This window comes from Mesoplodon bidens (assembly GCF_964165515.1).
Source record: "Mesoplodon bidens genome assembly, chromosome: 2".
In the NCBI taxonomy this organism is placed as follows: Eukaryota; Metazoa; Chordata; class Mammalia; order Artiodactyla; family Ziphiidae; genus Mesoplodon; species Mesoplodon bidens.
The window spans coordinates 175,334,255-175,357,320 of record NC_138177.1 but is presented as its reverse complement, the minus strand read 5'-3'; the positions used below and the strand labels follow the sequence as shown (position 1 = coordinate 175,357,320).

The following is a 23,066-nucleotide window of genomic DNA, read 5'->3' as shown; positions in this document are numbered from 1 at the left end:
TCTTGATATTTTGTCTTTGGAAATCATTTTTTTTTCAACCTAAATATCTGAAGGAATGCGGTGACTTAAAAAGAAAGTATAAGGTAGATAGATAGTGGGAAGCAGCCGCATAGCACAGGGAGATCAGCTCGGTGCTTTGTGACCGCCTGGAGGGGTGGGATGGGGAGGGTGGGAGGGAGGGAGATGCATGAGGGAAGGGATGTGGGAACAGATGTATATGTATGACTGATTCACTTTGTTATAAAGCAGAAACTAATTAAAAAAATAAATAAATAAACTTAAAAAAAAAAAAAAAAAAAAAAAAAAAAAAAAAGAAAGTATCTTCTAATGCCCATTTCCTTGATGACTGACTCTTCCACACTTTAAGAAGCTCTGTAGAAGTTAGGGTTTCTTTTTTTTTTTTTTTTTTTTTGCGGTACGTGGGCCTCTCACTGTTGTGGCCTCTCCCGTTGCAGAGCACAGGCTCCGGACGCGCAGGCTCAGCGGCCATGGCTCACGGGCCCAGCCGCTCCACGGCACGCGGGATCCTCCCGGACCAGGGCACGAACCCGAGTCCCCTGCATCGGCAGGCGGACTCCCAACCACTGCGCCACCAGGGAAGCCCGAAGTTGGGGTTTCTTGAGTCAAGGTTCAGAAGCCCAAGATTAATAACAGTCACAATCACAGTAGGACAAATGGGTGTTTAGTGTAGCAATCACCATTCTAGATGCTTCACATTTAATCCTCACAAAACTCTTTGGGATACAGAGTATTATTAGTCCCATTTTACAGATGAGGAAACAGAAGCATAGAGAGAGAATAAGTAACTCACCCAGAGTCACAGAGCTAGTAAGTGGTGGGTTAGTAACACTGAGTACTTGATTCTGTCAGATAACTAACCCCAAACTAAGCTTAATGGGAGGTGGAGAGCGGTTATCAGTGGAATTCAGATTTGTTTGGTTTTTTTTTTCTTGCTATTGCTTGTTTGTGCTCTGAATTACATAAAGGATGTCCTCTTGTGATCAGAAGCAAGCTCATCTATGCCGGCTATCACTGTTAAAAGGACAGTCTTAAAAATGTGCGGAATTATCATTGTGATCATTGTTCAATCCAGCTATCCACTCCTACCTCTGCTGACTTCTCCTGTGGACATTATGGTGTATTCCATTCATTCTAAATATGACATTGAATAATTAGAGGACTGTATTTTTCTAACAAAATTCTTTTCTGAAAACTTTTTATAGGGAAAGCAGAGAATATGAAAGCCTATCTAAAGAGTGCAGAAGGCTATTTTGTCCTGAATAAAAGCACTACGATTGGAAGGCATGAAAATTCAGACCTTGTTTTAGAGGTAAGACCTCTTCCTAACCAGTCCCCGATCCTCCCTACCCCTCACACCACCAAAAGTCCTTACTGTTCTGTGGACTCCACTCTCTTGTAAAGCACAGCCTCTGGCCAACAGTCCCAGCCTTCCTCGGTGTGCCACCAGTAACCAATCCCGGCATGTGCTGGGTCTCCCTGGCACATGTAGTAAGAATGAGCTCAGTGCAAAGTGCGATGGGCCCTGTTTCCTTTGCTGACTGTGTGTGCAGTGTCCCACCCTGATGGCGCGGTTTGGAAGGTGGGCTTAGAGCTGATGCTTGACCTTCACCTGCTCCGCGTCAGGCAGCCACGGCCACCTGAAGTGCCCAGCTTGAGCAATGGCCTCTCGCCCTTTCCAGAGCTTCTGGAGACTATGGGCCCCTCAGAGCCCTCCCCCGCCCCCGTACCTCCAAGTAGTAAATCAGGGTCAGCCCTGGGCGTGGCCTCAGCGCTCTCTCACTTCATTTCATTCCATTCTCTGAATTAGCTGTGGCTTGGTCCACAGTCCCAGCTCATTGACAGCCAAGGAAGTTGGAAGAAATTGTAAGTAAGGAATTATAAAAACAGTGGCTTTGAGCCTTTTAAAATTTTGAAAGGGATTAAAATATTGAAGCAGAAAGAGAAGTGCAATGGAATCCCTTTAGGACTGTGAAAGGCAGACCACTCTCAGACTTCACTCAACAGATTTTTTTAAACTTTATTTTGAAATAATTATAGATGCACAAATAGTAGAGAGAATGGCACGAAGCATGTGTGGAGTCCTGTGCCATTTTACCACGTGTGGATTTGGGTGTGGCCATCAGGATATAGGAGTATTCCATCATCAGAGATGTCCCTTGTGATGCTCCTTTTATAGTCACAATTCCTCCTCCCACCATCGTCCCCACGCTCCGAAAACCACTAATCTGTTCTCCGTCTCTATAATTTTCATCATTTATGTATGACCTTTGTGATTGATTTTTTTTTTTTTAGTCAGTGTAGTGCCCTTGACATCCATTTAGGTTATTAGCTTGTTCTTTTATTGCTGAGTAATAGTCCATGGTATGGACGTATCACCTATGTTTAACCATTCACTTTTTGAAGGACATTTTGTTTCCATTTGGGGCTATTACAAATAAATGTACTATAAACATTTGTGTACAGGTTTTTGTGTGAGCATAAGTTTTTATTTCTCTGTGATAAATGCTCAGGAGTATGAATGCATGGATTAACATATGTGTTTATCTATATTCGGTTTGTAAAGAAACTGCCAGGCTTATCCAGCGTGGCTGTACCATTTTTCATTTCCACCAGCAATGTATGAGACACATCCTCACCAGCAATTAGCATAAACACTGTTTTTCATTTTAGCTCTTTTAGTAAGTGTGTAGTGGTATCTCATCATAGTCTTAACTTGCATTTCCCAAATCGATAGTGATGTTAAATGTCTTTTCATGTACGTGTTTTCCTTCTGCATATCCTCTTCAGTGAAATATCCCTTCATATCTTTTAAGTGTCTCTAATCAAATTGTTTGGTTTTTTACCATTGAGTTTTGAGAATTCTTTATGTATTTTAGATATGAGTCCCTTGTCAGATAGATGGTTTGCAAATATTTTCTCCCATCCGTAGCTTGTCTTTTCATTCTCTTAGCAGAATATTTCACAGAGCAAAAGCTTTAACTCTTGATGAAGTCCAGGTAGTTTTTTTTTTTTTTTTTTTTTTTTTTTTTGCTGTACGCGGGCCTTTCACTGCTGTGGCCTCTCCCGTTGCGGAGCACAGGCTCCGGACACACAGGCTCCGCGGCCATGGCTCGCGGGCCCAGCCGCTCCGCAGCATGTGGGATCTTCCGGGATAGGGGCACGAACCCGTGTCCCCTGCATCGGCAGGCGGACTCTCAACCACTGCGCCACCAGGGAAGCCCAGGTAGTTATTTTTTCTTTTATAGATCATGCTTTTAGTGTCATGTCTAAGAACATGCCACAAGGTCCCTGACCCTGAGGATTTTCTCTTATGTTGTCTTCTAAGTGTTTTATAGTTTTATTTTTAAATCTATGAACCATTTTGGGTTCACTGTCGTTTATGATGTGAGATTTAGGTCAAAGTTCATTTTTCTTGCATGTGGATATTTAGTTGTTCCAGAACCATTTGTTGAAAAGACTATCCTTTCTCCATTGAATTGCTTTTGCAAGTTTGTCAAAAATAATCTGGCCATACTTTCTATGGGGGCTACTTCTTAGTTCCCTATTATGTTTCATGGATCTATTTGTCATAATGGATCTACCATTATGACATAGCCTTGATTACTGTCGCTATGTAAGTCTTAAATCAGGTAGAGTGATTCCTCCCACTTTTCTTTAAAGAAATTTTTTAACCTATTCTAGTTCCTTTGCCTTTCCATTTACATTTCACTGTAAGCCTGTCTGTATACACAAAATATCATGCTGTAATTTTGATTGGAATTGTGTTTTATCCTATATATCAATGTGAGAATAATTGATATACTCCTACATTGTCCTCCAATTCATGAACATGGTATATTTCTCCATTTATTCAGTGTCTCTCATGAGTGTTTTGTAGTTTTCAGCATACGAGTCCTGTACATGTTTTGTTAGATTTACACTTAAGTATGTCTCTCTTTTTTTTTTGAGTGATTGTAAATGGTATTATATTTTTAATTTTGGTGTCCACATGTTCATTGACAGTATATAGAAATACAGTTGATTTTTGTATGCTTCTTGGTATCTTGCAACCTTAACTGCACTTTCTTATATAAGGGCTTTTGTAGATTTCTTGGGATTTTATACATAAACAATCATGTCATCTGCAAATAAGAACAATTTTATTTCTTCTTTCAGAAAAGGAGATCTGAATGCCTTGAATCTTCTTTTCCTTGCTTTATTTCCCTGGTTAAGACTTCCAGGACTCTGCTGAACAAGAGCAGTGTATAAATCCTTATATTCGCTTGTTCCTGACCTTAGGGGAAAGCAGTTACTCTTTTACCATTAAGTAGGAGGTTAGCTGTAGGTTTTTATACATGTTCTTACCAAGTGAGAAATTTCCCCCTTTGTTCCTAGTTTTCTGACAATGTTTATTGTAAACGCAACAGATTTAAAGATAACTCCATGAACCTCCCAGTGAGATTCTCCTCCATGATATGGTCTCCCTTCAAGGACACAGAACATCTGTTCAGTGTGCAAAGTGGGAGGAAAAAGAAGAAGAAGAAGAACTGTAGTTTCTTCTTTATCCTAACAAGGCATAGATTTGGGGTCGTTTTATTTCCTGTCTGGCTAAAGTAGAGACAGAGATCTCTGTTTTGAACCTGACTATGATATTAGAAAACTGTAGTAATTTTTAAAAGCACAGGCTTTGGAGATAGACAGAGCTGGGTTTGAATCTCATTAGGCTACTTTGTGGCTGAGTGACTTCAACCAAATTACTTAATCACTCTGAGCTCCTTTTCCCTGTCTGTAAACCTCTTACCTCACAGGGTTATTCTGAGGATTAAGTGAGAAATGCATATAAAGAGCCTGGCATGTGGTGCTCAGTGAATGACACAATGATCATTATTATGGTCTCATAAAACAGAGACTGAGAAGAATCCTCAGAGGTGCACAGGGTTGAGATGAGGGTCCACTGACATTAATAAGCCATTTGGAAAAGGGAACTAATGAGGACAGTTATTAACGAGACAGAAATTGAGTTGCATTCATTGTATATAAATAATTGACTGCTTACTGCTCCTCGGACTTAGCTTAAGAAATACGTCACTAGGCTTCCCTGGTGGCGAAGTGGTTGAGAGTCCGCCTGCCGATGCAAGGGACACGGGTTCGTGCCCGGTCCGGGAATATCCCACATGCCGCGGAGCGGCTGGGCCTGTGAGCCATGGCCGCTGAGCCAGCGTGTCCGGAGCCTGAGCTCTGCAATGGGAGAGGCCACAACAGTGAGAGGCTCATGTACCGCAAAAAAAAAAAAAAAAAATTCAGGGATTGATATTACTAAAAAGTCATCCTTGCAATTACCCAGAGGTTACATCTAGCAAATAAAACAGATTGTTTTATTTGCCTGGATCAATCCTAAAGAATAGGCAGTCATGCTTCTAAAGATTTCTACTCATCAGCAAGGCTGACATGTTGTTTTGACTATTGGTATCTTAGTATTTCGACATCATTTACTCTTTCCGATAATGGAAGGTAGTTACATGCTTCTTGTTTTTAAAAATTGGGAGAAAGGAAAATATAAGGAAGAAAATAAAAGTCACTTGTAATCATTTGGCTCAGGGAAAAATCAATATTGATATTTGCAGGGTTTTACCCTCCAGACTTTTTTCTATATCCTGTAAGGAGTTTGGTTCCCTAAGGCAATAGGAAGCCTGTTTATAGCCAGGCTAGTGAGAACTGTTTATAGTCAACAGTGATAACTGTTGCTATCACTCATTCATTGCACAGTATTTACCCAGAGCCTCAGCACCAAGCCAAGTCTAGGGGTACAGTGATGGCAGAACTGGACATGGTCCCTGCCATCAGGAAGCTGCCAGGAGAGAGAATAATAAGTCAAATGATCCCACAAAGGTGTGACTAATTCCATTCCAACATTGGGGCTGTAAAGGAAAGGAATATGGAAGACAAGGAGGACTTAACTAGACAAAAGGAGAAGGGAATGGCATGTGCAAGGGCCCTGGGGTGGAAGAGCATATTGTGAACCCAAGGGACTGAGAGAAAACCAGGGCGTCCAGAAGTCAGAGTGGGAAGGAGGAGGGCTAAGGGACAAGTCGGCCTCCTTCATGTCACCATAAGGGTTTTGATCTTTATCTGAAAAGCAGTGGGAAGAAGGCTTGAAGGATTGTAAACAAGGGGGAGACCTGCCAGTGAACATCCCGGCTGCTGTGTGCAGACGAGCCATCAGGAGCTCTATTCACAATCTCCCCTCTCCCATTTTACACGGCTCAAAAGCCTCAGCCTTGCTCATTTCACAGCTAAACCTTGCAACTTATAATTTATATGATTTGATGTGCCTTGTAAACTGTAATTTTTAGAGTTGGATGTCGCTGTTATTTAAACTCTGCTGAGAAAGGGACTCAGTTCTTCCAGAATGAAGAAACACCAAAGCCAGTGGTTGTTGGATTTTCCGTATGTTTAAGAGTGGTTGTTCAACATGAACTCCTAGGCATTCTGACCCAGTGGGTTTGGGGTAAGGCCCAGGAATCTTCACATTTATATGCTCCCCAGGTTCAGGTGGGGGGAATGGAGTCCCCTGGAGTTGGCTCCAGGACCACACTTTGAGAACCCCACCATCAGTGCTCCCTCCCTCTCCCTTCTTGATCAGCAGAACTCCTGCTTGTGTGTGTGTGTGTGTGTGTGTGTGTGTGTGTGTTCTTTCAATAAACTTTGTTTTGAGGAAAAGAGAAGCGAAGGGTAAACAATGAAGGGCTGACTGACCCTACCCCCTCCCCAGGGACTCCCCCAGTCCCACCCTGGGGAAGTCCCAGGATCCCTAGAGACTGAGCTCTAGGACAGCCCAAGTCAGCGCAGGGCTGCAGCTACGAGGGTGGAGATGGAAGAGAAAAAGAAAGAACAGACATGACAGGGGGATGAAATGCTGGTGTCCACCCCTCACCCTCGGTGGTCAGTGTCCTGCCAGCCATCTCCTTTCTCATGGGTGGAGCCATCTCTCCAGCCTGTGTCAGCCCTTCTAGCGTGGGATCTGAGGGTCGTGAAGCCAGACTGATCTCATACACACACCCCAGATCCCATCCAGCCGGATGACTCTCGTCCCTTTTCCTGGCCCCTGCCAGTTCTGGGCTGCCTCTCAGAAAAGAACCAGAGCCTACACCATAGTCTTGTTTATTATTATTAAACAAGGCTGCTGGGATTCTCCTATTATTTGCATCATTTCACGGACGTGCAGGTATGTCTGCTCTGTCAAAGGACACATACAGCTGTAACTCTGATGGGCATGGCCAAATTGTCCACCAGAGGTTTCCGGATGTGGTGTCCTGCCAGCAGTGGACGCCCGTCTCCCACTCCCTCCCCAGCCTAGGGTGCTGACCCCCCATTGGATCTTCACTGATCTACGGGGTGAAGTATGGTACCTGTGTCATTTTATTTCACATTTCTCTTATTCTAAGCGAACACCTGCATTTTGAGACATAAGGTGAGAGGTGGACTCTCTGTGGGGAAATCCACGGAATGAAACAGGCCTGGGAGGGTGCACTTGCTGGCTCCCCATCTGCATCGCGCTTGTCCTCCTGCCTGGGTTGTGCTCCCATCCTCCCCCCTCACCCCCACCTCACCCCTGGCTTCTCCCCAAGTGCTCCTTGCTCTGGGGGTTCACCTGTTTGGTCTCACCAGTCCTCAGGGAATGTTTTGTCCCCTGTTTGGGAACTGGCGGCTGATTTCATTGGTCAGTACCCACCACAGCAACTGATGGGACTAGTTTCTCACCAGCAGATGGAGGGCTTCCAAGAGGAAAAAGTTCAGAGGAAAGGGCTAGATTGTGATCTCATTTTTCCCATTTTTTTAAATTGTGGTAAGATATGCATAACATAAAATTTACCATCTTAACCACTTTTATTAAGTGTGCAGTTCAGTGGCATTAAATATATTCACACTGTTGTGCAGCCATCACCCCCATCCATCTCCAGAACTCTTTGAATCTTGCAGAACTGAAACTGCACCCATGAAACAACAACTCCCCTTGTCCCGCCATCCCAGCCCCCAGCAACCACCGTTCTGCTTTCTGTCTCTATGACCTTGGCTACTCTGGGTATCTCATCTAAGTAGAATCATAACAGTATTTGTCTTTTCATGACTGGCTTCTTTCACTGAGTATAATATCCTTTCACTGAGTATAATGTCCATGTTCATCCATGCTGTAGCATGTGTCCGAATTTCCTTCCTTTTTTAAGGCTGAATAATATTCCATTGTGTGGATTCACCACATTTTGTTTATTCATTCATCTACTGATGGACACTTGGGTTGTTTCCACCTTTTGGCTGTTGCAAACAGTGCTATGAACGTGGGTGTATAAATATCTCTTCAAGGCCCTGCTTTCAGTTCTTTGGGATATATACCCAAAAGTAGACTTGCTGGATCATATGATAATTTTATTTTTAATTGTTTGAGGAACTGCCATGCTGTTTTCCATAGTGGCTGCACCAAGTTACATTCTCACAACAGGGCACAAGGGTTCCACTTTCCCTGCGTCCTCACCAACCCTTGTGATTTCCCTTTTATTTTTTATAGTAGCCATTCTGATGGATGTGAGATGAAAGAAAGATCATAATCTTTTGAATAGCATACATAATACAAACAGCTACAGCATACATTTATGGACTACTTACTGTATCTCACATGGATTTATACATCATCTATGTATGTTCTGTATATATATTTATAGAATTATATCCACAAAACAAATCCTGTGCGGGTGAGAACTACTATTATCATTATTATCCTTATTTGATGACATGGAAAGGGACTCAGAAAGGTTAAGGAACTGGCCCAAATCACACAGCTAGATGGGGGAGGTGGGGCTGAGTTTCAGACTGAGCTGACTCAAGCTTCTAAAAACAGAAGCTTCACTTTTTGAGTGTAAATTTACCTTTGGGAACATCTAATATCTAAATTGGAAATTCTCAGATAACTGAGATAACAAGATAATTGACTAAGCTAGGGAAATTCCACCCTGTGGAATCGAGAATGGGGGTTGTCAGTGAAATGTGAGATCAATGTTCTTGTGATCCTCATTCATGCAACAGACTGAGGTGGTGCCATCTAGGGGGGGGATTTGGGTAAAGAGGAAACATTGACCTGGTGCTTTCCCAGGAAGAGGAGCATTGGGGCTGTTAAGTGGGGGCCCAGCAAGAAACACCACTTATCTCTCCAATCCAGCCAGAGTAAGTTCTCTGCTTATAAGGACTGGTGGAGTTCAATTAGTCCCACCTGGATAACCCAGGATAGTCTCCCACTTTTTAAAAAATTTTTAAAAAGTTTTTGGCTGGGTTTGGTCTTCGTGGCTGAGCACAGGCTTTCTCTAGTTGCAGCGAGCGAGGGTTACTCTTTGTTGCGGTGCACGGGCTTCTCATTGCAGTGGCTTCTCTTGTTGTGGAGCACGGGTTCTAGGCACGCAGATTCAGTAGTTGTGGCACGTGGGCTCAGTAGTTGTGGCTCGTGGGCTCTGGAGCGCAGGCTCGGTAGTTGTGGCACACGGGCTTCGTAGCTCCATGGCATGTGGGATCTGCCCGGACCAGGGCTCGAACCCGTGTCCCCTGCATTGGCAGGCGGATTCTTAACCACTGCAACACCAGGGAAGTCCTTAGTCTCCCTCTTTTAAGAGCACTGATTAGTAACCTTGACATCGGCACAGTCCCTTCGGCCACGTCATGGAGCATATTCCCAGGTTCTGGGGATCAGGGCATGGGCATCTTTGGGAGACCATTCTGCCCACCACATTAATACTACCACCTGACTGGACCGTTGCTTTGGGACTGTTCTGAGAGCTTTCTGGAAGAATCAGTAGGATCAATGCCACAGGCCACGGAGAAAGATGGCTGGATGAGCTGGCAGGTGATAATGCCGTTACCAAGAGGGCAGGAAGCAGGACGGGTTGAGTGAGCACCTCAACATCCCGGAAGCAGCCAGGCAGTTTGGGGCCTGGAGATGAACCAGGGGTTGGAAATACACACCTGCGAATCGACGGGGTGGCACAGTGGCCCCAGCCCATGGACAGAGTGTGGAGGAAACGGACATCTGAGGGGAGAGGAGCCCGGCGTGGAGACCTGGAAGCAGTCAGAGAGGTGAGGGAGCCAGAGAACTGCTGCCAGGCTGAGGGTATTCATCACAGAGACAGCTTGCTTTGTGCCAGGTACTGTTCTGGGCACTCTCGAGTGTATTAACTCATTTCATCCTTAGGAGGTTAGTGTTGTTTGCCCCACTTTACAGATGAGGGCGTTGAGGCACACATAGGCTGAGTATCCTGCCTGAGGTCACAGAGGGAGGCTGGGGCACTGGGCACCACGCTCGGGCAGTCTGATTTCAGGACCAGCCTCTCCTGAGGCCTTGCCGGTCCACAGGGCTCTCCCGGGGAGACCGGGGAGGAAGGATCCAGCTGACGGGGAAGCAGAGAAGATTCTTCTTTCCTTCCGCTCCCAGACTCGTCGTCTCACCAGCGCCTGGCCGTTTCCTCATATCCTTATTCTTTTGAAAACCCCATTTTTTTTTTTTTTTTTACTATTTCTGCACTACATCCCTTTCCTGAGGCAGTGGGGGGATGGGGCTGGGGGATGGGATAGCCTAGAACCAAAAGGTTAAAAGAAATAGATAAAACAGGGCCCGTGAGCCTGGTGGCGCAGTGGTTGAGAGTCCGCCTGCCGATGCAGGGGATACGGGTTCGTGCCCCGGTCTGGGAGGATCCCATATGCCGCGGAGCGGCTGGGCCCGTGAGCCATGGCCGCTGGGCCTGCGCATCCGGAGCCTGTGCTCCGCAACGGGAGAGGCCACAAGAGTGAGAGGCCCGCATACCGCAAAAAGAAAAAAAAAAAAAAAAAAAAAAGAAATAGATAAAACACACACACACACACACACACACACACACACACAAGTTAATTTCAAAAATGTTATCCCACTCCTTTGAACATGTCACCAAGCAGTACCTTTTGTCAATCCTACGAAGCCCAGCTTATCAAACTCATTTTTGCTGCTCTGGGAGCAACGAAAGAGAAGCAAAGAACCATGCCCCAGGCTGCACAGCTGGAAGGTAGCAGAGGTGGGACTTGAACTCAAGGCTTTCTAACTCCAGAGCCCATCCTCTTGCTCATAATAGAGAACATTTCCCATTTGCCCTATGTTCTCTTCTAAGTGCTTTTGTATGTATTATATCATTTATACGTCACCAGTAGCTTATAAGACTGTCCTTTTGTTACCTTACAGATGAGGAAGCTGAGGTATCACTTGCCCAAGGTCACCCTGCTAGGAAGTAGGAGAGCTGGGCTCGAGCCCAGTCTAATAACCACCGCACTGCCCTGCTCCCCCAACCCCTGAACCAACAGGCCACGTGCCTCTCTCTGACAACTGTGTCACATGTCACAGGGAGCCCGAGAGCCCGAGGAGGCCCCCGAGGGCAATGGCAGTGGGTTGAGGACGCAGCGGGAGAGGAACCTCTTAAAGCCATTTGATATTAAAGGAAAGGAAGGGGGAAGGGGCGGCGTTTCCAGGCCGAGGGGGTGGTGAGCACGTTCACAGCTTAGACGGAAGTTACACTGTCAAGGTGAGGATGCAGAAGAGGAGATGGTTGAGGAGAGGGACCAGACCAGGGTGGGATGAAGGCAGGACACCCGGAGGCCCTTGGCAGCTACGAGAAGCCTTGAAGGTCCCGTCTAGGAGCTTCTCCCTGCCTGGGAAGTCCAGGTCCTGGCAGGGAGCTGAAGGCACATCCACAGGGGTGTGGAGTGATGGAGGGGAGTTTCCTGAAGGGACTCCATAGGGAGTGGGCAGGGCTCAGAGAAACCACAAAGGATAGTGCAGGGCCCAGAGCTAGTATGAGTGAGGACTGTTCCCACCCCCAGAGCTGAGGGGTGAGGGGCAGGGGCATTTCCTGGGACCCGGAGACCCCGAGGGCTGGGTAGAGTCCTCTGAGGGAAGCTGTGTGGCCCCACAGAAAGGAAGCCAGGGGAGTAAGTACCCCAAGCTCTCTCCTCCCTGCTCTGATCTCTAACCCCCCCATTGGCCAAACCCAACCAGAAACCAGAGGCAAGGAGCCCATCAGCCCATGGATATAGCTGCACAGGTGGGCCTGCTGGGCAGAGGGCGCCGTAGAAAGGGATGGAGGAGGGTCTGGAGAAGCAGACGGAGGATGTAGGCAGGTGCAGGAGGTGAAGACGTAGGAGGCTGTTGTCAAAGTAGAATGAAAAGCCTAAGACCAGGGACCTGCTGGCTGGGGGGCCCAGAGGGCACTGGGACAGTCTCAGGACAGAAGTGTGAGGGTGGCAGGAGGGTTTGGGGGCCGGGATGTTGAGCATCTTTTTATATGCTTGTTGGACATTTGTATATCTTCTTTGGAGAAATGTCTATTCCAGTTCTTTGCCCATATTTGATCAGGTTATTTGGGTTTTTTGTTGTTGTTGTTGTTGTTATTGAGTTATAGTTCTCTATATACTCTTCATATTAACCCTTTTTCAGATTTGTGATTTGCAACTATTTTCTCCCATTCTCTAGATGGCCTTTCACCCTGTTTATTGTGTCCTTTGATTCACAGAAGTTTTAAATTTTGACATAGTTGAATTTATCTATTTTTACTTTTGCTGCCTATGCTTTTGGTATCATATCCAAAAAAGCATTGCCAAATCCAGTGTCATAAAGCTTTCCTCCTGTGTTTTCCTCTAAAAGTTTTATAGTTTTAGACTATGTTTAAGTCTTTGATCCACTTTGAGTTAATTTTTATACATGGTGTAAGGTAAGAGTTCAACTTAATTCTTTTGCAGTCTTTCCCGGCATCATTTGTTGAAAATACTGTTCTTTCCCCATTGAATAATCTTGGCACCCTTGTCAAAAATCATTGGACCATATATGCAAAGTTTTATTTCTGTGCTCACTATTCTATTCTATTGGCCTATGTGCCTGACCTTATGTCAGTATCACACAGTTTTGATTGCTGTAACTTTGTATGCAGTAAGTTTTGAAATCAGGAAGTGTGGGACCTCCAGCTTTGCTTTTCTTTTTCAAGATTATTTTGGCTATTTGGGGTCCACTGAGATTCCATATGAATTTTAGGATGGATTTTTCTATTTCTGCCAAAACTGCTGTTGGGATTTTGAATCTGTAGATCCTGCTGTGTAGTAATGACATCTTCACAATCTTAAGTCTTCCAACCCATGAATACAGGGTGTCTTTCCATTTATTTGTGTTTTTAATTTCTTTCAGCAGCACTTTGTAGTTTTCAGTGTACACATCTTTTACCACCTTGGTTAAATTTATCCCAAAATATGTTATTCATTTTGATGCTATTGTAAATGAAATTATTTTCTTAACTTCCTTTTCAGATGGTTCATTGAGAGCATATAGAAACACAAGTGACGTTTGTTGTTGATTTTGTATCCTACGATTTTGCTTCTGAATGTTGTTTATTAGTTCTAAGAGGGTTGTGGTTTTTCATGGACTCTTTAGGATTTTGTACATGTAAGATCATGTTGCCTGTGAACAGAGATCATTTTACTTCTTCCTTTCGAATTTGGATGCCTTTATTTCTTTTTCTTGCCTAATTGCTCTGGCTAGGACTTCCAATACTTTGTTGAATAGAAGTGACAAAAGCAGGTATCCTTATCTTCTTCTTGATCTTAGAGGAAAAGCTTTCAGTCTTTCACCTTTGAGTATGATGCTACCTGTGGGCTTTTCATGTTTGACCTTTATTATGTTGAGGTAATCTCCCTCTATTCCCTGTTTGTTGAGTGCTTTTATCTTGAAAGAGTTTGCATTTTGTCAAATGCTTTTTGTACATCCATCGAGATGATCATTTTTTTCCTTCTTTCTGTTAATGTGATGTATTACGTGGATTAGTTTTCATATGTTGAACCATCAAGTCTGCATTCCAAGAATGAATCCCACTTGGTCATAGTGTATGATCCTTTGAATGTGCTGTTGAACTCGGTTTCCTCCTATTTTGTGGAGGATCGTGGTATCAGTGTTCATAAGAGATATCGGTCTGTAGTTTTCCTGTTGTGTCTGTGTCTGGGTTTGGGGTCAAGGTAAAGCTGTCCTCTCACTTCACCTTTTGAGTCTCAGCTTCTTCATCTCTAAGATGGAGATAATAATAGAGTCCCTGTCTAGGGCTGTCATGCAGATTAAATGATAGAAATGCACACAAAATGCTTCAGCAGGGCCCAGTTCACAGGAAGCCCTGAAAATATGTTAGAGGATGATAAGGATAATAATAAAAATAATAATAAATAAATAACAGTTCGTCTCATAGTTGGACAGCTCAGTAGGCTGGGGCTTATAGAGTCAGTCTGTATTAGCAGCAGGGCGTCTGTCCAGGAGCAGCATTTAGCAATTTCCCAAGTAAAGGGAGCGAGTGATATTATAGGGCCGAACTAGGAAGCTGTCTCCTGGCCTAACATGTGGTAGAGGCTCACCCAAATTTGTGGAGTCATTTAAAACTTCCTGCTTGCTTTGATTTCTGAATAATGGCTTGACAGTTTTTGAGGAACTGAAAGCGGTGAAGCCTGGGAAGAGAAAAACAAAATGTAACACACAGAGTTTCTCTCATTCATGGGTTATCAAAGGTTCAAAGGACACACAGATCAATGGCAATGGTGATGAAGATGATGTGGGTGACATTTTCCAAAGAACTAATGTGTTTTCATTTTTTAAATACTTTATTTTTTTGAACAGTTTTAGGTTTACAGGAATTTTAGCAGAGAATACAGAGAGTTCCCATATATCCACCCCTCCAATACACACAGTTTCCCCTATTATTAACATCATACATTAGTGTGGTACATTTGTTACAACTGATGAACCAATATTGATATGCTATTATTAACTAAGTCCATAGTTTACATTAGGGTTCACTCTTTGCGTTGTACGTTCTTTCGTTTTGACAAATGTATAGTGACAAGTATCCACCATTACAGTATCATAAAAAATATTTTCACTGCCCTGAAATCCCCTGTGCCCCTCCTCTTCATCCTGAGCCCCAGAGCCCCTGTGCCCCTGGCAAGCACTGATCTTTTACTCTCCTTATAGTTTTACTTTTTCCAGAATTTCATACAGTTGGAATCATACGGTATGTAACCTTTTCAGACTAGGTTCTTTCACTAAGCAATATGCATTTAAGATTCCTCCATGTCTTTTTTGTTATTTGGTAACTCATTTATTTTTATCACTAGTATTTCATTGTATGGATGTACAACAATTTGTTTATCCATTTACCTTTTAAAGGATATCTTGGTTGCTTCCAGTTTTTGGCAGTTATGAATAAAGATGCTGTAAGCATGTATCCAAAATAAATGAGTCTTCATGGATATAGAGAACAGACTGTGGTTGCCAAGGGGGAGGGGGTTGAGGGAGAGATGGAGTGGGGGGTTGAGGTTAGCAGATGTGAGCTGTTATATCCAGGATAGAGAAACAACAAGGTCCTACTGTATAGCACAGGGAACTATATTCAATATCCTGTGATAAACCATAATGGAAAAGAATATTTTAAAAAGAATGTATATGTATGTATAACTGAATCACTTTGCTGTACAGCAGAAATTAATACAACATTGTAAATCAACTACACTTCAATAAAATAAATAAATAAAATTAATGAGTCTTAAAAGTCAACAATAAGAAACCAAACAACCCAACTTAAAAATGGGCAAAAGAGCTGAACAGACACCTCACCAAAGAAAATCTACAGATGTCAAATAAGCATATGAAAAGATGTTAAACATCATACATCGTTAAGGAATTTCAAATAAACATGAAATATCTCTTCATTTATTTAGACTACTTTGATTTCTTTCATCAACATTTTGTAGTTTTCTTCATATACCTCTTCATATAGCTAAGTATTTTGTTAGATTTATTCCTAAGTACTTCATTTTTTTTTTTTTTGGTGCTAACGTAAATGGTGTTGTGTTTTTAATTTTATATTCCACTTGTTCATTGTTGGTATATAGGAAAGCAATTGACTTTTGTATATTAATCATGTATTCTGCAACCTGGGTACAATTGCTCATTAATTCCAGGAGGGCTTTCTGTCAGTCTTTGGGATTTTCTGCATAGACAATCATGCCATCTGCAAAATGGGCAAAAGATCTGAACAAACACCTCACCAAAGAAGATTTCTTTTTCCTTCCCAATCTATCTTTTATTCTCTTTTCTTGCCTTGTTGCATTAGCTAGGCGATACAGTACAATGTTGAAAATGCGTGGTGAAAGGGGACATCTTCACCTTATTCCTGATCTTAATTGGAAAGATTCGAGTTTCTCACCATTAAATATGACGTTAGCTTTAGGGTTTTTATAGATGTACTTTATCAGGTTGAGGAAGTTCCCCTCCATCCCTAATTTGCCAAGAGTTGTTGTGGTGGTTTGGTGGTTTGTTAATTTATCATGGATGGTGTTTAATTTTGTCAAATGCTCTTTTTGCATCTACTGTTATGATAATGCGATTTCTCTTCTCTACGCTGTTGATGTGATGGATTACATTAATTGATTTCCAAATGTTGAACCAGCCTTGCATACCTGGAATAAATCCCACTTGACTGTGGTGTAGAACTCTTTTTATACATCACTGGATTCAATTTGCTAATATTTTGTTGAGGATTTTGCATCTATGTTCATGAGAGGTATTGGTCTGCAGTTTTCCTGTTTTGTAATACCTTTATCTGGTTTTGCTATTAGAATAAGTTTGGCCTCACAGAATGAGCGGGGAAGTGTTCTCTCTTCTTCTATTTTCTGGAAGAGATTATTGAGAACTGATATCATTCTTTCCTTAATGTTTGATAGAATTTACCAGTGAACCCATCCAGGCCTGGTGCTTTCCATTTTGGAAGGTTATTCATTATTGATTCAAATTCTTTACTAGATATGAGTCTATTCAGAGTATTTATTTCTCCTTGTGTGAGTTTCAGTAGATTGTGTCTTTCAAGGAAATGGCCCACTTCATTAAGTTATAAAATCTGTGGGCATAGAATTATTCATAATATTCCTTTATTATCCCTTCAGTGTCCATGAGATCAGTAGTGATGCCATCGCTTTCATTTCTGATTTGAGTAATTTGTATCTTCTCTCTTTTTTTCTTGGTTATCCTGCTAGAGGTTTGTCAATTTTATTGATCTTTACAAAAAAAAAAACCAAACAGCTCTTTATTTTGCTGACTTTTCTCTCTTGTTATCCTGCTTTTTATTTCATGTATTGCTTCTTTTCTTGTGCTTGTGGTAGGCTTATATTGCTCTTCTTTCTCTAGTTTCATAAGGTGGAAGCTTAGATCTTTTCAAATGTATGCCTTCAATGCCATAAACTTCCCTCCAAGCACTGCTTTCACTGCATCTTGCAAATTTTCATAGGTTGTATTTTCATTTTCATTTAGCTCAAGATAACTTTTTATTTCCCATGAGAGTCCCTCCTTGACCCATCTGTTATTTAGAGGTGTGTTGTTTAATCTGCAAATATTTGGGGATTTTCCAGCTGTCTTTCTGGTATTGGTTTCTAGCCTAATTCCACTGTGTTCTGAAAACGTACTTTGCATAATTTCTATTCTTTTACATTTGTTGAGGTATATTTTGTGGCCTGGAATGTGGTCTGCTTCATGAATGTTCCATGGTAGCTTGAGAAGGATGTGTGTTTTGTTGCTGTGGGATGAAGCTGTGTGGTTGCCAGTTAGATCCAGATGATGGTAGTGCTGTTCAGTTCAACTTCATTCTTACTAATTTGCTGCCTGGTGGGTCTGCCCGTCACTGACAGAGGACTGTTGAGGTCTCCAGCTACCATGATGGATTCATCTGCTTCTCCTTGCAGTCCTATCAGTTTTTGCCTTCCATACTTTGATGCTCTATCGTTGGGTACATACAATGAAGGACTGTTATGTCTGCTTGGAGAATCGACCCCTTTATCACTCTGTATCGCCTCTCTTTATCCCTGATAACTTTCCTTCCTCTGAAGTTGGCTCTGCCTGAAATTAATAGAGCTACTCCTGCTTTCTTCTTGTGTTTCAGTATTTTAAGTGCCAAAGTGTTTGGTAGGAATTTGAAAAGTGGGTAAAGGCACAGTCATTTGAATCAGGCAAACCTGGGAACAAGCCAAGCGAGTCAAAGTGGCTGACTGTGGGCACACTTAATCGTTCTATGCCTCAGTTTCCTCATCTAAGAAATGAGTAACTATCGGACCTACAGTACAGCACAGGGAACTATATTCAATATCTTGCAGTAACCTGTGATGGAAAAGAATCTGAAAAAGAATAGATATTATATATATGTATAACTGAATCACTTTGCTGTACACCTGAAACTAACACAACATTGTAAATCAACTAGACTTCAATAAAATATTAAATTTTTTTTAAATGAGGAAGTATCCCTTTGAATTATTGTGAAGATGAAACGGGATAATGCAGTAAAGCACTTAGCAAATTTCCTGGCATTTGTGTAATTACACATAATGTGTCATTAATATATGCAGTTATATTATTATCTATTCATATACTATAAGCTATTATTAATATAAGCTATTGGTTATAATTATATTGTGGGACATTAGTATAGATTTCTAAGTCCAAGTACTCTCTATAAAAGTTGGATGAGGCACTCTGAGAAGAGTGACTTAGAAAATAATTGCAAAGTCTCAGGCTGGAGTGGATGGCTCATAGGCAGTGTCCTGAGAAGACAGAGGACTTCGCACGTGCCCTGCAGCCCATAGTCCAGGGCGCCGGGGCCAGGGGGGGATGTGATATTTCCTCCTTGGTGCCGAGTTTTGCTCATTCTTCTTATTAAAGTGGTTACACAGGAGGTTTCTGACCCCACTGACAATTCACTGTCTGGGGTCTCTCTCTTTTGGGGGAAATGTGGTCACACCAGGGCCCCTATTGAAAAATAGATCATCTTTGGTTAGATAAATTCTGATTAGCTTTTAAGAAGCAACAGTAATAATTAAGCACATGGGAAAAATCTTCATTGTACACCAAGGCTTTTAAAAGGTAGTTATAAAACTATGTTTTGTGGTGTGAGCTCAATTGTGTTTAAACTTTTTAAAAAGATTGTAAGCATAGAGAAAAGACTGGAAGGATGTGAACCACCGTGTTCTCGGTGCCTGCCTCTGGGGGACGGGAGTCTAAGTGATTTTAATGTCTTCTTTGTGTTTTTCTCTAGTTCTCATTTTCTGCATTATTACAAAAAACATGTTATTTTAAAAATGATTAGAACAAACAACAATTATTACAAAACCTCCCCTTAACTTTAACACTTGCAGTAAATGGACAGTTGTCACTTGCCAACTGACCTTTCTGGTTTGTGTTGGGCCATTTCTGCTGTCTTGCCACTCGGGACAACCAAAAGGATACTTGCATGGGATCAGAGAACTATCAAGTGGCCAATTCCTGGCCAATTCCCCCCGAGTTCCCTCTTGCCTCTGTGTTGCCTGACACCCTACCCCAAAACTGGGCATCTATTCTGGGTCTGCTGTCAGGCTGTGGTGACCCTCCACTCACTAGCTGTGTGGCCTTAGGCAAGTCACTTAACCTCTCTGACCCTCAGCATTCTCCTCTTAAAATGAGGATTGCAGTGACTGTCCAGCCAGATGAAGTGGTTAGCACATTGGGGTCCCCAGTGTCAGTGGCACTAGTTATTCCTTGTTATTCCTGTTATTGCTGGCTCTGACTGTCCCCCTTCTGCATTTCAGTCTGCAGACGTCGACAACCATCACGCACTCATTGAATATAATGAGGCCGAAAGCAGCTTTGTTCTCCACGACTTCAATTCCTGCAACGGCACGTTCGTCAATGAGTGCCACATTCAGAACGTGGCTGTGAAGCTCCTACCCGGAGACATCCTGAGGTTTGGGTCCAGAGGGCTGACCTACGAACTGGTCATCGAAAACCCAGCCTCGGTGAGTCCAGGCCCCTGCGGGGGTGGGGTGGGGTGGGGTGCAGAGGTGCCGTGTTGTGTCACCTTCCGTGCAGCCTAGGGCTCGGGTACGGCCACAGGTGGAGTTCGTCTGGAGCGCGTCACTCTTGCTTTCGCGATTCTGCGAAGTTCAGCCCCATCGCCTGGGTGCCCGGGGAGCGCGAGTCCTCGCGCCCTCTTCTGGGCATTTCATGGAATTACATGCAAGGGTTGCCTAGCGAGCAGCCCGGAGCGAGAGCGTTTTCCTGAAAAGTGAAGATTGGCAAGGGGAGGTGGAAAGCAGGTGTGTGCTTTTGAAGATGCAGAGATGGATGCTTCCTTTTTAGGCAGATCAGTGCTCTGCAACTTCCTAGCTTTGCGACCTCGGCCAGGGTTCTCTGCGTGCCTGGGTCTGGGTCTTCTCAGCGGTGCAGTGCATTGAGAGAGTATCAATGTATAAAAAGTCAAAGTCTCTGGCCAGAGTAGACGCTCAAGGCCTGCCAGCTGTTATCACACTGGATCAGAAATGTTCCCGGGATCAGGACCTAAAGTATGGCCCCAGGTTAAGCGGAACGTAACCCAAAATTCGCCCAGCAAAGCTCAGTCACAAGAAGTATCTGGTTCAGTAGGGAGGCAGGATGGGGGCTGGTTAGCAACACAGTCCTGGGTCAGAACCCCAGCTCTGCCACTGGCCTACTCGGTGCGCTCTTGCACAAACCATTGGACCCCTCGGAACCTCGGTTTCCTCATCTACAAAATGGGGCCAACGACAGCAATGACCTTGCAGGCTTATCTCGAAGGCTAAATGAGATGGTTCTAATTGTAAAACTCCCAGAATAATGCCCATTCGTGGTGAGCACACAATTAATACCTGTCGTGTGTGTCCCAGAGAGACGGCGTGTTAACCTCACTCCCCAGCACCAAGAACCCTGCATGGACTGAGACTTCTGAGGCTTAAAGTCCTTTCTGGGACGAGGCTGGGTATAAATAAATAAAGTTTAGAGAATCTAGACAGAATCCTGGGGTGTGGGTCCCCTAGGCAGCCTTAAATACTCACTCAGAGAAGATGAGCACCATCCCTCAGGCTGCAGGGCCCGTGACACCGCATCCACCATGTTTGGCTTTGAAAACCTGGGACAGTTTTCTCCTGCTGCTTCTCAGCCCCCTTTTACTCCTTGGACCAACATTAAAGTGTGCTCACTTGTGGGATGCACTGGGATCCACTGGCCGCCCTGAGGAGGGGCTCCTGACCCAGAAGGTGTTGACCTGATCAGGGGTTCCCAACATGGGTTCTAAGGATCCCCCTTGTCAGAAGCACGTGGGGAGCAGACCAACAGTGCAGATCTGGGCTTCACCCCAGGCCTGAGGACTCATACTTAGGATTCCCAGATGAAATACAGTACACCCAGTTAAATCTGAATTTCAGATAAGCAACAAATAATTTTTATGTACAGGTGTGGCCCAACTATTGCAAGGAACCACTTATGCTAAAACAATTATTTGGTGTTTATCTGAAATTCAGATTTAACGGACACCCTATAGTTTATTATATATTGATTTATTCATTTCTTTATTTATGCGAAATCTGGCAACCATACACATCCTCCCTGGGAGTAGGGCCTGGGAATATGCATGCTCACAAGCTCCCTGATGATTCTGATGCACCGCCAATAGGAGGGAAACCGAAATTTAGAATCATTTGTATGGAACACTTACAGAATTTTTTAGGGATCAAAGAAAAGGGGATTTCACACTCCCAAGCCTGAAAATCCAAGTTCATGAAGTTTGATTCAATGTGCCCCAACATGTCTGATTCCAAGAATTTTTCAGGAATGTTCAGTAAAATTACAGGTTCCCAGGCCCCCTCCCTGGGAAATTCTGACTTTGTGGCTTGCTGTGGGGAGAAGAAGAGGGGGAGCAGCAAACAATATCTGCGTATTTTTCTTCTTTTTTCCTACAAAGATATTTATTGAAATATTATTTATAGGGGCATAAAATTTGAAACCTAAATTTGCATCCAAAGGGGGCATTGTTTAATAAATTATATTGTTTAATATATTCTAAGGAGTTTAATATATTATAAGGAGTTCGTTATATATGGAATACTCTTCTGCCTTTTTAAAACACAGCTTTATTAAGATATAATTGACATGCAATAAACAGCACATGTTTAAAGTCTGTAAGTGGATGGGCTTTTACATATGGGTACACCTGTGAAACCATAGCCACAATCAAGACAGTGAACAGCTCCTTCATCCTCCAAAGTTTCCTCTGGATCACAGCATGTGTTTGTTTGCTTGCTTGCTCTTAACAGCTTCACTGAAGTACAATTTACATAACAGAAACTTCACCCATTTGAAGTGTCCAATTCAATCAATTTGAATATATTGATGGAGTTGTGCAGCCATCACCACAACCTGCTCTCAGAACATTTTCCTCCATTTCTATCACCCCAAACCTCGGAGAAACCTTGGAGGTATTTCATTTTGGGGTTTGTTTTTAACTTTTAATTTTCAAAATTATGGTAAAATACACATAAAATTTACCATCTTAACCATGTTTCAGTGTACAGTTCACAGTGGCATTAAATCTATTCACACTGTTGTGCAGCCATCACCCCCATCCATCTTCAGAACTTTGTTCATCTTCCCAAACTGAAACTCTATGCCCATCACATCAAACCCCCTGCTTCCTTCCTCCCCTCCCACCATGCTTTCTGTGTCTGGGAAGTGGACTATTCTAGGTTCCTCATATAAATGGAATCTTACATTGTTTGTCCTTTTGTGACCATCTTATTTCACTTAGTATGATATCCTCATGGTTCATTCCAGTTGAATATTTCATTGTATGGATTCACCACATTTTGTTTACCTGCTCATCCATCCATGTCCACTTGGGTTGCTTCCACTTTTTGGCCATTTTGAGTAAGTTTGTTATGCACACGGGTGTACAACTATGGAATGGGGACTTTATTTTACAAGGTGCTTCTTATATAATTGTGGGGAAAAGTGATGACGACCTCTAACCTTGAGTAGATAAGACGGAAGAAGATGCTTTGTAAGAAGAGAAACCAAGAGAGCAGCAGGAGGAATCACTGACGTGAACAGCACTGTGCTAAGCAATTCACCTGCTCTCCCTTATTTCACGCTCATAGCAACCTATGAGATG

General features: G+C 43.1%; 1 protein-coding gene across 1 annotated transcript in view; it reads left to right on the top strand.

The window, feature by feature from the left end:
• Window positions 1-766: 766 nt before the first annotated feature.
• The window catches only part of FHAD1 (forkhead associated phosphopeptide binding domain 1), a 133,082-nt gene continuing 110,782 nt past the window's right edge, over window positions 767-23,066 (top strand). The window contains 2 exon segments of the mRNA XM_081255905.1: window positions 767-1,330; window positions 19,696-19,902. Of these exon segments, the coding sequence (XP_081112031.1) occupies window positions 1,238-1,330; window positions 19,696-19,902 (300 nt within the window). The 5' untranslated portion in view covers window positions 767-1,237.